The sequence below is a fragment of the Nomia melanderi genome, chromosome 14 (genome assembly GCF_051020985.1).
Source record: "Nomia melanderi isolate GNS246 chromosome 14, iyNomMela1, whole genome shotgun sequence".
NCBI lineage: Eukaryota > Metazoa > Arthropoda > Insecta > Hymenoptera > Halictidae > Nomia > Nomia melanderi.
Window position 1 is genome coordinate 11021769 of NC_135012.1, and position 13273 is coordinate 11035041.

A 13273-nucleotide genomic window follows, 5' to 3' on the forward strand; every position below is an offset into this window, starting at 1 on the left:
TATTGTGTTCTTGGTTGATTAATTCATAATTATTTTGTATAGTTAAATTTAATTTATACAATTCTTTTTTATTTTCTTCGTTCGGTTTGCAGGGATTAAAATATTTTAAGTATTTTTTAAGTAAATTCGGATCATCGAAATCTTAAAATTCACTCATTCATTTCATCCACTCATTGTGAATGAAATTAATTTCTCATGTTCGTTTCGAAATTAAACCGAAACAGCCGCATAGTTCGATAGAATATCACAACTATTAATGTTTCAAGTGTTCTATTAATTTTAATGCTCATCTACACTGCATTGTAGCAGTGTAATCATTATACACAAGAGGGAGCTTAGGGTCAATTTAAATCTTATACTACTGCGGATACTGAACCAGCGGTAAACTAAACGCTAAGCCGAGCTTAAGTTTTGTTCAACCGCTCTGTAATCTGCTTTAGTAGGCAATACCAGCACCCAATCATTCGTGTAATAGTGTTTCGGAATGATGAAAATAATGTCAGTTGTGCATTATGATCATTTATGCTTTCACCATTGTATCGAAGAATATCGAGTTCAGTTATAATGAAAATTATAATATATCTCAATCGAAATTAGCTGTAAAAAGTAAATTGAAAGAATTTGAATTAAACTTTGGATGTGTTAATTCATTAAATATTTACATTTTTAATAGAAGTTTACATAATAATTAAAATTCCAAAAATCCTATGCTACATTTTAAACAATATATTTCTATTCATAAATCCCAATCATCACCTTCAATTCTGCGTCACGTAAAACTGTCACCTTAATCAACGAGCAATCAACGGTTTCTCAAACTTACGAAGTTCCGTTGATAACTAAACATACTTCTGAATCTCCAACAATCTTAAAAACATAAATTCGCAGATCCACAGTCTCCTAAAAATATTATTACCCTTAACTCAGCGCCGTGCGAGAGTGTCACTTTAATCGACGAGCCATCAACAATTCGTGACAGAAAAAAAATCAGGGTACAAGAGCTGGGTACTAAAGGATAAAATACGCCCGCTGTATCTACCATGTAGACAGTCCGGTGTAATTGGTTCGCGTGATTGATGCGATCGTCCGAAATCCGCGGAGAAGCGAATCATAAATCGCCGCGGAATTCGCTAAATGATTACAAGGTAATTGTCGAAGCTGAATGATATCTGAGCGGCGGTAGCCTCGAGCCGGGCTATTTTTCGTCGTTATTAACGACCGTCCGAGATTTTCTTTCCTGCTCGCCGCTGGTCCCGGCAAAGACAGAGTTACCGAGCTTATTGCGTTTTATTAATTGCCCCGACCCAGTTAGTAATCCCGACCGGGCTCGATAAATAAGATAACGAGGGGGGAAGACGAGGGCTGCATTTCTCCGTCGCGAAATTTCCCTGTCGAAAAAACGGAGGGCGGCTTTCCCTCACAAATGAACTTCCCTTCTCCCTTTCCTTTTTTTCGGCGGGACGGCGGCAAAGCTGAAAGGAAAAAATGATTACGAAAGTTCACAGTGCATTGTGCTGGTTAAAGTTAATGGGATACCGGCATTACAGGAACGTACCCGTTCGTCCCTTCTAAATGAAATTTTAAATGGAATTTATGTGGGAATACCCGAGATGGCCATTTAGAAAGTTTCTGTGTTATTATCGTCGCATTCAGATTTTAATATGAAACACACGCGAATGCGCGTCTTATTCGTAATGGACGGGATCAAATTTCGCACCTGGTAGGAAATTTGGGAAAATTAACACTAACTACCGAGCAGTTGAATTGATTTTCTCAAGTTTTTCTGTAGAAACTTCAAGGGTGCGTTTATTGAGACTTTAATTGATTTACAATTCAATTTGCGTATTGTCCTACCAGTTTCTTTAAGAATTTCTCAGAGAAATGTCTGTTATATTTTTAATAATCGCAGAAAGAAAAATCAGGAATTGGAAATTTTGACCTGTCTGGTAGTTTTATTTATTTTCAGAACGAATGGTTTTACTGTTTTTCAAAATATTTTCCTCCGACGTTGATATATCTTCCATCGTATTGTGTTGGCATTTTCTAAATTTAAAAATGTGAAACTTCACGAAAATAACAAACTGAGCGACGGATTCCTCAAACTTTTGCAGCAATCTATATAGATTCTCTCTTGGCGTTGAACACAAAAATTATGCATTTTGCGCAGTTTCGAACAGCGGGAAATTAAGGGCTGGGCAACGGAAATCTTTTTCTTTTTGCTACAACTATTATAGAACTAACTTTTACGCGAACTGATTAATTAATTTTTTTCAAGACAACAGTGATGTATTATTACACGATATTCAACGGGGAAAAATTATTTTGTAAATTATATGTACGCGATGTGTTGAAACGCTGAGAATTTATACTCGTACTAAAATAGAATTATTTCAGATAATTACAGAAGTTTAATGAAACGTCAATTAATTATATTCATTCTTCCGGAATTACGTCTGTAGAAGCTACTTCGTCGTTAATAATCCTCTGAAGGAATTTCATGTTAATTGCGAATCTACGTTCACTCTGAAGATTAAATATTCACAACAGGAAAAAAGAGTTTCATTTCTACTGAACAGAAATGAATAATATCTTTGTATTTATTAAACTCGGTGTAATATCTTCGTCACGTGTCTCACTTGATGTATCGCTCCTTTATGCACTTGTGAACATATTTTTTATCTTATTAATAATCAAGGAAGTCTAACATGTCTTTGATATTGTGTGAAAATTGTGTGAAATTTAAATCAAAATCGACCGAAATATAATTTTCATTTATAATCATGCATCTTTGTTTCAAATGATTTACAAAATAGTTTATATTTCTCTTGTTGAATAATTTTTTGAGATTTCAAATCCGAGATGCGATAGCTATAACTCTTCCATGCAAGAAAGACGATTGTAATAGGAGAAAGAATGCGATTCGGCACGACACCGTGAACCTATTGCTTTACGTGATACGTTTAACAATTTGAACGTCGGGCGAAACGAAATCGAGATACTCGAGCAGTGCATCAACGGAGACAGCACGAATGCGAGACGCTCGGGTGACACTGCTGAGCATGAATGTTACCTGACGTGCCTTAGGATTTTCGACTTGAACAGTATTTGTGTAACGTTTACACAGTACGAATATATCTTATAAAACAAATGCAAACGCATGGAGCATAAAAAATGAATTTTATATAGATTTTATGTTATTTCTATTATTTATAAAATATAAATTCCGCTTTCATTCCTAACTTTGGAGAATGATCTACGAGAATTGATATTTACATATTAATTAATAGTTTGAATATTGTATTTTCTCAGTGGTATGTTGTTCATTGGATCACTGTGGGAGAAGGTGAAAAGTAAATCATATAAGAAATCTTAAGTATTCAGATGGTTTATGTAAATTAATTTAAAGATACTTATAAGCTATATAATTTAGTTCAATTAGTTCGTTAAATAAAGATACAATAAATTCTATATTTTGGTAAGAGATATGAAATTATTGATGAAGTATGAAGTTAGGTATGGTTGTTTTAGGGTTAGATACTCGTATTTCTGATGGCATGGAACATGTTTTTCTTAACTTTCTTTGATATTAGATTATTAAGCTAAAGTTTGCTTTTGATAAAACACTGAATAATTGTATGAATTAACGAGATAAATGTTTTTGATGTTTCAGGACGAGAAGAATCAACTTCTCATCACGAACCTTTGGCTGAAATTGGTGAGTTCCCAAACTTTTCGGAATGAATGTTTGATGAAATTTGTGTAAAAGTTATAAAATATATTTTAACGAGAGTCAACGGGTTTTAAAATAACTGATCGTTAAACTCCAACGAATAAATAAATCTAATATTGCTCAGTGGTCGTATATTGGAAAGAATTTATTCAATTTGTATAAATTTATACATCAAAATACACACAAAGAATTTAAACCAAAAATTGCAACCATATGAAGAGTCACTTCATCATATCTGAAACTGTAAACAGTCGTACAGGAATTATTCAAGAATCCTTGAACAACTGAAATTGAAATTTGAAAAGTGCAATCGAAAAATGGACTGACCAACACAATCGCCAAATACTTTATACGAACGCATTCTTTCCTGCTTTTATATTAATAAAATATTTGTTCAGAAGTAGTACGACAGAAAATATATTTTTATCCAACAAGTACATTATAAAATATGTTTAACACGCACAAGAGAAGCTACAAGTAATAAATACGAAATATCAATATAATATTAACAAAATATCAGTGCGCGTACAAATGTAACGAACACATCTCATAAATACAAAATCAGAGAAACGTATAACTTGTCAAAATTTAATATATAATATCTATGAAAGACAATAGAGTCATGTTACTGTAAACAGCATTTCTATATTCCAGACTACGATATTTTTCTTTTATTGCTTACTTTCCAAACTTCCCTTCGTCCCCATAATAACTCTTTCTAAAATATACAAAATTCCCAATCAGAAAAACAAGAGTCCAGCCGTCAAAATATTAGCGCTTTCGTGCGAGATTAACGCTGGAACTAAGCGTTTAACCCTTGACTCTCACAGGTCATGCTGGAGATGACAATACAAATTTGTTACAGAACGTTGGAAATTATTTGGAAAAGTACCGCGCTTTAAAAAATTATATCTTAGTATAATAATAATAAAAAATATGTATATATATCTTATTATAATAATAATTACAATATTAATAATATTAAAAGTACAAGTTCACACCCAACAAGATTGAAAATAAATCTTAAAAAAACTCAGAAGGTGGAATCAATCGATTTCGCTAACGAGCAGCTTACATATTACTCAATCCTCCCGATTTCAAATGAAATATTCGTAATCAATCTGTATGTCATCAATTATACCTCAGAGCAACAAGAATCGCAAAACAAGAAGACTGAAACCAGTCGTTTTCACTGTTACAGTAGTTCTAGCGTTAAACAACGGAAATTTGATCGCCGTTTAAATCGAACAACGACCGCCGGCGTTCGCCATGCAAATGCTCGAAGTTCCAGCGAAAGAAGCATTACGGTCGCTGGAACTATTTCCAACTTCGAATCGTGGTCATAACAGATTCTTATCAACTGGAACTATTAATAGAGTCACGGCAACAGGTATACACCCCCCGACAGGAGAGCGACCGAAGTGGCGCGCCCTTATTAGGGTAGACTGCCGTAATATTTCCTTTCCGGAGGTTTCGAACCGCGCTTTAAAACGCTTGTCGTTGCTCATTTCCAACGGCTTATGCCTCTCTCGCCAATCCTCGCCCTCATTCAGAACCTCTGCTGAGCCGTATAGCAAGAACGGCTTTGCAATGACCCAAATTCGCAGTTAACGATTCCCCGATGATGTTTTGCCCGATTGACAAATCGACCGGCTGCCCCTTGCCCCCGCCCCAGCTCGCTTGCTTGCGACCTGTGTCAACAATTACAACGGAACAGATGCGGCATCGCGTGTCAGTTAATCGCGTGCCCTTGATTGCCGTTTAGCGATCTAGAAATTAATATTTCAGACGGCCGAATGCCTTTCCGGCGAGATCGATTCCGAACAGCATTCAATCGGAAGAACACACTCGGCCCTTTCGCGTGGCGCATTTCAACGCGACTCCCCTTTTTAGGCAGCGATTTAACACATTGTTCAACAGTGTTTAACACTGAAACTACCAACAGTTCAATTGACTTTTCGAAATTTTTCTGTAGAAACTCCAAGAGTCTATCGAGACTTTAATTGATTTACAGTTCAGCGTGGCTGCTAAATCAATTTCTTTGATAATTTCTCAGAGAAGCTTGTTATCTTTTTAATAATTGCAGAATGAAACATTTTGCATCCTTTGAGAAGCACTGCCTTAGAAGCGCGCGAAATTTGAATGCTTGAAATGTCTTCTCTATATTTTTTCTCTTGTACCGATAGACTCTATTTACGCGATTCTCATTCGCGTAAATCGAGACTCAGATGTATTAGGTTGTCGGGAAAGTCTCTTTCGTTTTATTGTTCCGTAACAGATGCACAGTATTTTTAATTTCAATTTTTGATCCATTTATTTGTCTATCACCTTTTTCCATTTTTTCGGAAGCAATGCTACTTCTCTAAAATTTCTACTGGATTGAATATTTGAAGTACGGAACTGTGTGCTTCCGAACATGCAGAAAAAAATGGTCGCCTTGATGTATTGATATTTTCAAGATTGAAGCGTTCTTTCGTTGGTACTTGGAATTTTTCGAATTGATGAGTGTGTATGTTTTAATCGCAAGTGTTCGGTTTTCATAAATTGAGAAGTTTCATCTATCTAAAGAAAGTATACTTTAGTTTATAATATAATCCTTGTCCTTTTAAAGCCTGCTATTTTCTATTACTAATTCAATATTATTGTTATTAGTAGTATTAGAGAAATTCACCTTTCTATGAAAATAAAAGGATATTATTTAAACTGTATTCATAAGTGTCACTGAATTCGGTATTTAAAAAACAATGATACAAGCAATCACGAATAAAACAATAATACTATTCATAAACCGTTAACAATTTACGTACGTATACAAACTATCCCACAGCGTGGCGATAAATTCTTTAAATATTTCCAGCTTCAGCTGAACAAAATTTCCGTAAACATGTCAAATATTTTAAAAATTCATCATTTCCCTTAAGTCCTTTCATGGCAGAATTTGCACAGCTCTATGGCGCCGTGCGCAGTAATGAAGGATAAACGCGACTATTTTCGTCGCAGGGATGAGAAAGTATGTAAATCTTTCATGTGGCGTTGAAAAGTTTTTGTTCCCTACTTTTTAACCTTCTTCGCTCCTACTCTCTCACGCGTCAAGTGCATGTACTACGGCAACAGAACGCACAGCTGCACTTGACTCGCAACGCTGATATCTTTTTGAATATAAGTCTCGGAGGTATTCAACGAGTCCAAAGTAAGACTCGGAGATATTCAAGATGTATTTGACGTTGGCACATATCGAAACCACGCCCTACATTTTCTGACGACATTTCTATCAACACACGCTCGCCCCGACGAGGAAGGGCTGATCGGAAGTAAATATTCGTTGCAAATAAGGAATAGTATCATGTAACAGGTGTCCCTGCTGGCGAAATGACGATTCCACTGATTTAAACGAATTAGTCCTATCGAGCGTTGACAACAGCATAAAAATAAGAAATTAGTTCGACCCAGAATGAAATTTTTATCATTAAAATTTTAATTTTAACGTCACATTATTCTCTTGATGTAACAACTATTATTTTCTAAATGTACCGACACTTTATACATACTTATTCCTACCGCAATAAATCAAATTAATGATTGTAAAATAAAGGTAAAGTTAGATACATTTTTTCTATTGCGAACAGAAACAGAAAGAAAAACAGAAATCAGTAACCGATTAATCGGACAGTATAGGAATTGATATAAAGTTAAATGAACGAAGAAACACGCAAAATTTTAAATCAAGTTTTAAAACTCATGGTACGTTTAATGTTAATATTATTGTTTTCTTACATTTATGTTTATTTATGTCTTAAATGCACGTAACTCTTGTTAGAAACTCGGTCAGGAACCAAAATGTTTCTCACCGTAGCTTAACTAGTTAAAACAGTATAAATTTTTAATTCTATTAATAAGTAACTGATACATAATTCATACTTCATGTATTATCTGCTCAATTACGAAGTTTCATGTTGGATTTATCACACGAACTCGTAATATGATAAAGACTGTTTACGTCTTAATTGTCTTGCCTAAATGTTTGTTGTGTATTTGTTGAATTGCAAGGCAACATGCGCCAGCATTGCATAGTTGTCGTTTGGATTTCGAGATACGAAGTGTAAAGTACACACATAGCTCCTGCATCCCCGAAGTCTGACGTTGCGGCGTGTGAGAAATATATATTACGTGAATATATAATCTGTGTCCCGTAATTTGCATATGTGCACGATATTTCACGTTCACGGGTTCAGTGTTGATTAGTTGTTAAATACTCGTACACACTAGAAAATACTGGCTGTACGAAACTGTTAAATCAAAATGTAAATTTGAACATTCGAACGTTCACCATTCACTATAATTTAGATTATCCTAGTAGTTTCATGTAATTAAACGATGTTGGTTTCCTATTAATCTTATTCTAGTTATTATTAGCTACATAATAGATAATTATACATTATATATAAACGTACATTCAACACAGATGAAAAAATATCAACAGTACATGTGTACTGATTAATATAAAAGTCAGATTTCCTAAACCGCTTTCTCGTAAATCATTATCAAACAATTTATTTCGTATTTGCGATAGTTTTTGTATATTTTGCGTTCCGAAAGACGTGAGGAAGTTACGTTACCATCGTTAAGGTTGTAAATCACGTGAAACGGAAAAACAAATACGTATGTACATAGAGGTACACGCGAGTTTGCTGTTTCCTCAGAACTTTACTACGTGCTAAGGGTAGAAATCACAACGAGCTCGGCAAGGAAAATATACAAGTTGGTAGGAAAGCTGTTCATGCGCAGCACACTTGAACGAATGGTACACGTATGTAACTAGAATCTTTGCTACGTGTCTCGTAAATCTTATATTTTACAGGCCACTCACCAAGGGAATATTTTTTACTTCCAAGCTTACCTCTTCGCTGCTTACAGTCTTTCTCGACTCTGTAACGGATATTAGCAAATTATTTCATTTATTTCGCAAAATATTTCAGAACGTTTCGCCTTTCTCTGGCATGTAAAAATGTTTAGAAACAGAAACAATTCATCTCAGAAACAATTTCTCTTAACTTTTAAACTTATATCGATATTATTATATATCAATCTATTTGCAAATTTCTTCTTTTGCATTTTCCAGTTATTCTATGCTTTTTAAAAAATGACCTGAAGGTATTTTACACGTGTTCGGATAACTGACAAGATTATACGCTTTAAAACGAAGAGTCTCTCGCATGCTCTGAAACACTACATGAAATTTTTATCGCATTTTTCCCAAAACGACATTTTTCGAGTTGGCGGGCTTGATATCTTATAATCCGATAATCCGATTTACCTCAAACGCGACAGATATCTTCAGTAGACACCCTTTTATCCTTTGAAATAGAAGTAAATCGATATTTGAATTATGTTCAATTGAACGGAAGTTCGATTATTGCGAACTGGAAAAGGGAAATAATGTTTCTCGAAAGTTCATGGAAATACAGGATCTATTATTTTTTCAATAATAGTAAAAGAAAAATTCAGGAATGGATCGTTTTGAGCCATCTGGTAATTCTACTGTTAAATATACGCAGCAAATCTTAAAACAATTCATTTCTTTCGCTGAAAAGCTTCAATTCCACTTGAAATCAGCTATTCTCGGCGCTCTCACTGATTTAGGGAAAAGATACACATTCACGGACAAAAGGGTTATCCATAATCGGTCAACGTACACGCCGAATTGAATCGAGCCCGAAAAACGTTCCTCGGTCGAACCGGTTCTATGCACGTCCGCGGCTTACGTACGCGGAATTCGGTATTCGGAACGGTTTCGATTGGGCCGGCATCAACGAAGTAGTTTCGAGGCGGTTCTGAAGTGCAGTCGCTTAACACAGTCGTAGCGGGACGTAGTTACGTGAAAGTCCATGATTGCAGAAACGAACTTCTCGGCGGGGTGTAACTTCTTGCCCTCCACTAGAAAAGAGTGGAGCACGACTCGAGTAGGCGGAGTACTCGCATGTCTGTGAGCTTTAACGGCTCTATGGTATTATGAGCGAAGTCAGCGCTAGGTGCACTCCCTTCTCCTCTTTACCATCTCGCTATGACTCCTCTTCCGTTCACCCCTTCCCCCCACCGCCCCCGTCTTGCCGTTGCTCCGTGTTTCGCTTCATCCCTTCAGTTAGCCACCAACGTGTCCCTATTTCCGTTTCTCACCCCAGTTTTGTGCGTTCGCCTAAGATGAATAGAATAGAGTGGGCGAGGAGGAAGGAAGAGAGGGGAAGAGAAAGGATTGGAAGGGGTTGGAACTGGGGAAAAAAGGGTTTAGCTACTCGAGGCATCCTATCGAGTGTCTTCCGTAACGAATACTCCGCACGGAAGGGTGATTGAAAGGAGTATTCGGAAATTATTTGCTCGAAGTGCGTCAGCACATTCTGCTAATCGTGGGAACGAGGAAAGGTGTCTTAGGTTCGCGTGCTGAAGATTCACTTTGTCAAAGTGGACTATAAATTTTTATGCGGAATATCGGAGTGTTTAGGGGCAACGCTTAATTTTAGATTTCTTTTACATATATTTCCTTTAGTTCGTTATATTTTTGCTTCCTTGCAGATGTTATCGTGATCTGAAAATTAGATTTTTGGGGAGGTTTGGTGGATAACTTTAATTTTATAAGGTGGAAATCGAATGATTAAGTAATTGAAAGAATAAAGGTGATGATATTGTGCCCTTAAGACTTGTGATTTATCTGATTTTCTTAGTAGTCGATTGATTTGCTTTTAAGTGTTTATTGAGCGAAGTACAGAATTGTATACAAAATATAATTCCACAATGAAAGATCATAAAATTCGGAGAAAATAAAATATTCTTTTTTATATAGTTTCAGAAGGTATTGTAATTATGTAAAAAAGAACCTCTACGAAGGTTTTCTATGTTATTCACCTATAAGCTGCGGATACATGAAAAACTGCAGTTCATCTTCAATATTAACAGCAAAAAATTTCTGTGTACAGAAGCTCATTTATCTGAGAGAACCATTGAAATTTCAGCACTGCTTTCACGTGTACTTTACAAATGATACTATTATACAGGAAATGCTTATTTCATCGGAAGACAGAGTCTCTTCACTGTCGCGGAAGTGATCCAAGCAGTAATCGATCACCCGCCCTTGCCCCGACTGCATGATCCTTCATTTTCAGGTTTTATGATTTATTGTTCTTCTTGTGTACCGGAAAAGTCGACCGGTGTTCCTGAAAATAAAAATTGAGCGTATAAATTGCGCTACGCGAAACCGTTACATGCATTACGTAAAATATATCGGGTATTCAACAAAATCCATTCATATCTCATCATTGTAAAGTTTATTTTACGGGGACCATAGAGATTTATGCATCAGGTTTCATTATCCTCCTACTTTTCTCATCTCTCGTTAAGAAGCGTAAGGTTTCCTAAAGATTGGGCAATTATATCGCCTCGTTAATGTTATCTATTTCATGCTCATTCAGGCGCGCAAGATTCCTGTTTTATAAATTTCAATTATCCTTTGACAAAAGAGTAATATCGCTATCGGATGCTCGTTCATAATTTTATTAGGGAAAGATCAGAGAAACCAGGTTACGAGCTAATTAAGGAAGACAATGAAATGGTATTGAACCCTCCACTTATTTATTAATTGTGCCCGATGTATACATAATTATTCCCCTCATTTAACTGCGGAACTTCTTTGCATCCACATTGCAACATACTTTACATTCGATAATATTAGTTTTATAAGAATGAATATTCACAAAATAAGAATAGAATTGTTTCTAGCATTCACAATTTTCTGATACTTGAATTATTGTATTTTTATTAAATAATAAAATCAATTTTTATAAGATAATTCAACTATTCTTTTTATTAAACAATAAAATTACTATGTCCTATAACAATTATTCAAACGTTTTAAACATCCAACTCGTAGAAATCATTCTGCTTTATGAATAGAATTATCAATATAAAATAACATTTAAGCAATATTATTAAAAAGTAGACGTACCCTTCAGGAACTGAACAGCAACGAATCAAATAGTTTAATGTTAAGTGAACATTTAATTTCACATCGTGATATCATGAAAATTTTTGCTCAATGATAGGCATATTAATTTCCACTGGTCGATTATTCCCACACCGTATCCTATTAGGACTATATGGACAATTGTCACTGTCCACCAATCGCCATACCTGACAGGATAAGTCAAGTCACGAGCACGAGAGCGGTCAGAATCCTCATTTGATTAGGTTCGTTAATGTACCTGCCACTATCTGAATGGAGATCGACTGATAGACCATACCAGACCAACTAAAGGCACTTTAACGTCTCGATCTGTGATTGATCCGTACGCATGAATAAAGCTCGTGTGACTTGTGGAATTAATATCACACGGGCTATGTCACAAATTTTAATTATAATATAAATTCACTGAAAAGTGGATTATTACTTTATATTGTACTTAAGTATTTACTTTTAGAACAAATCTAATAAACCTATTCTGTTCCATTTACTGTAGTTTCACTGTTCACATGATTTTCATTTTTGTTGAAATCAATCGAAATTCTGTGGCATTAGTTATTTGTAATTAGATTGATTTTACAGAGAAAAATCCTTGGTAGTTGCACAAAACTTAACTTGTAATTAGAAAGTTATAAATTCCTAATTTTATATCAAAAGAGTTTACTTTGATTTTAATATAATTTTTATTCGGTTCTCAATTTACTTTACATTCGATTTGTAGTATTAATGTAAACATTGTATATAAATTCGACGAAGGAGACCGTAACACAATATTCACACGTGTTTAACTTTAAACGATATTTCAAAGGATAGTATTAATTTGATATTGTGCAGTGCAATTTACGTGACAGAAAAATAATTGACTTTCCACGATGGTTAACGACACGTTCCTAGTATAGGTGAAATTCCCAAATACAATTAAAAGCGGTCAGCATCGAAATCACCGCTTTACTTCGCAGCGCAAAGGGTAATCTCCTTGATTTAAAAGGGTCTATAGCTAAAGGGATTATCAGTAAATGAAGATCAAAGATAAAGTCCAAAAAGTTTCATCAGTAGGTTCGCCTTTAAATGAAGATTAAATCCTTCCAAATCTCAATTCCAACTCCTCCGTGTTTCTTCAAGATTCTGGATCCGCGATTCGTTTATCTGCAATTCCCCGATAAGATTAATCTTATAATTGCCTGACTGACAGGGTCGTTTGAATAATAATGGCGCTGATTCTACAACTCTGGCTTCATTATAATTTTTAATCGATATCAACGCGTTGAAATCGAACTGTCAACCGTTAAGACGACACAACTTAAGGAAATACCTTATTGAAGGCAAATATTCAGAAGACTTAAGAATTGTATTAAATATTAATATTAATATTATGTTATATATTTGCAGGTTTTGGTTAGGTCTAGGCTTCGTATGAAATAAAATATCAGATCAACCAGTCGTATAAATTTCTACTTCAAAGTGCAATAACAATTTTTATTCATTATTCTCTTTATTGTTTGTTATGTATATATAACATTTTCCAAATAAAATTT

At 35.0% G+C, this 13273-nt stretch overlaps 1 protein-coding gene across 3 annotated transcripts in view; it reads left to right on the forward strand.

Moving 5' to 3' along the window:
- The window catches only part of nAChRa7 (nicotinic acetylcholine receptor alpha7 subunit), a 295344-nt gene that overhangs the window by 198368 nt on the left and 83703 nt on the right, over nucleotides 1–13273 (forward strand). For all 3 annotated transcript variants that reach the window (XM_076373959.1, XM_031981243.2, XM_076373960.1), the window contains one exon: nucleotides 3671–3715. In XM_076373959.1, the coding sequence (XP_076230074.1) occupies nucleotides 3671–3715 (45 nt within the window). The remainder of the gene's footprint in view (nucleotides 1–3670; nucleotides 3716–13273) is intronic.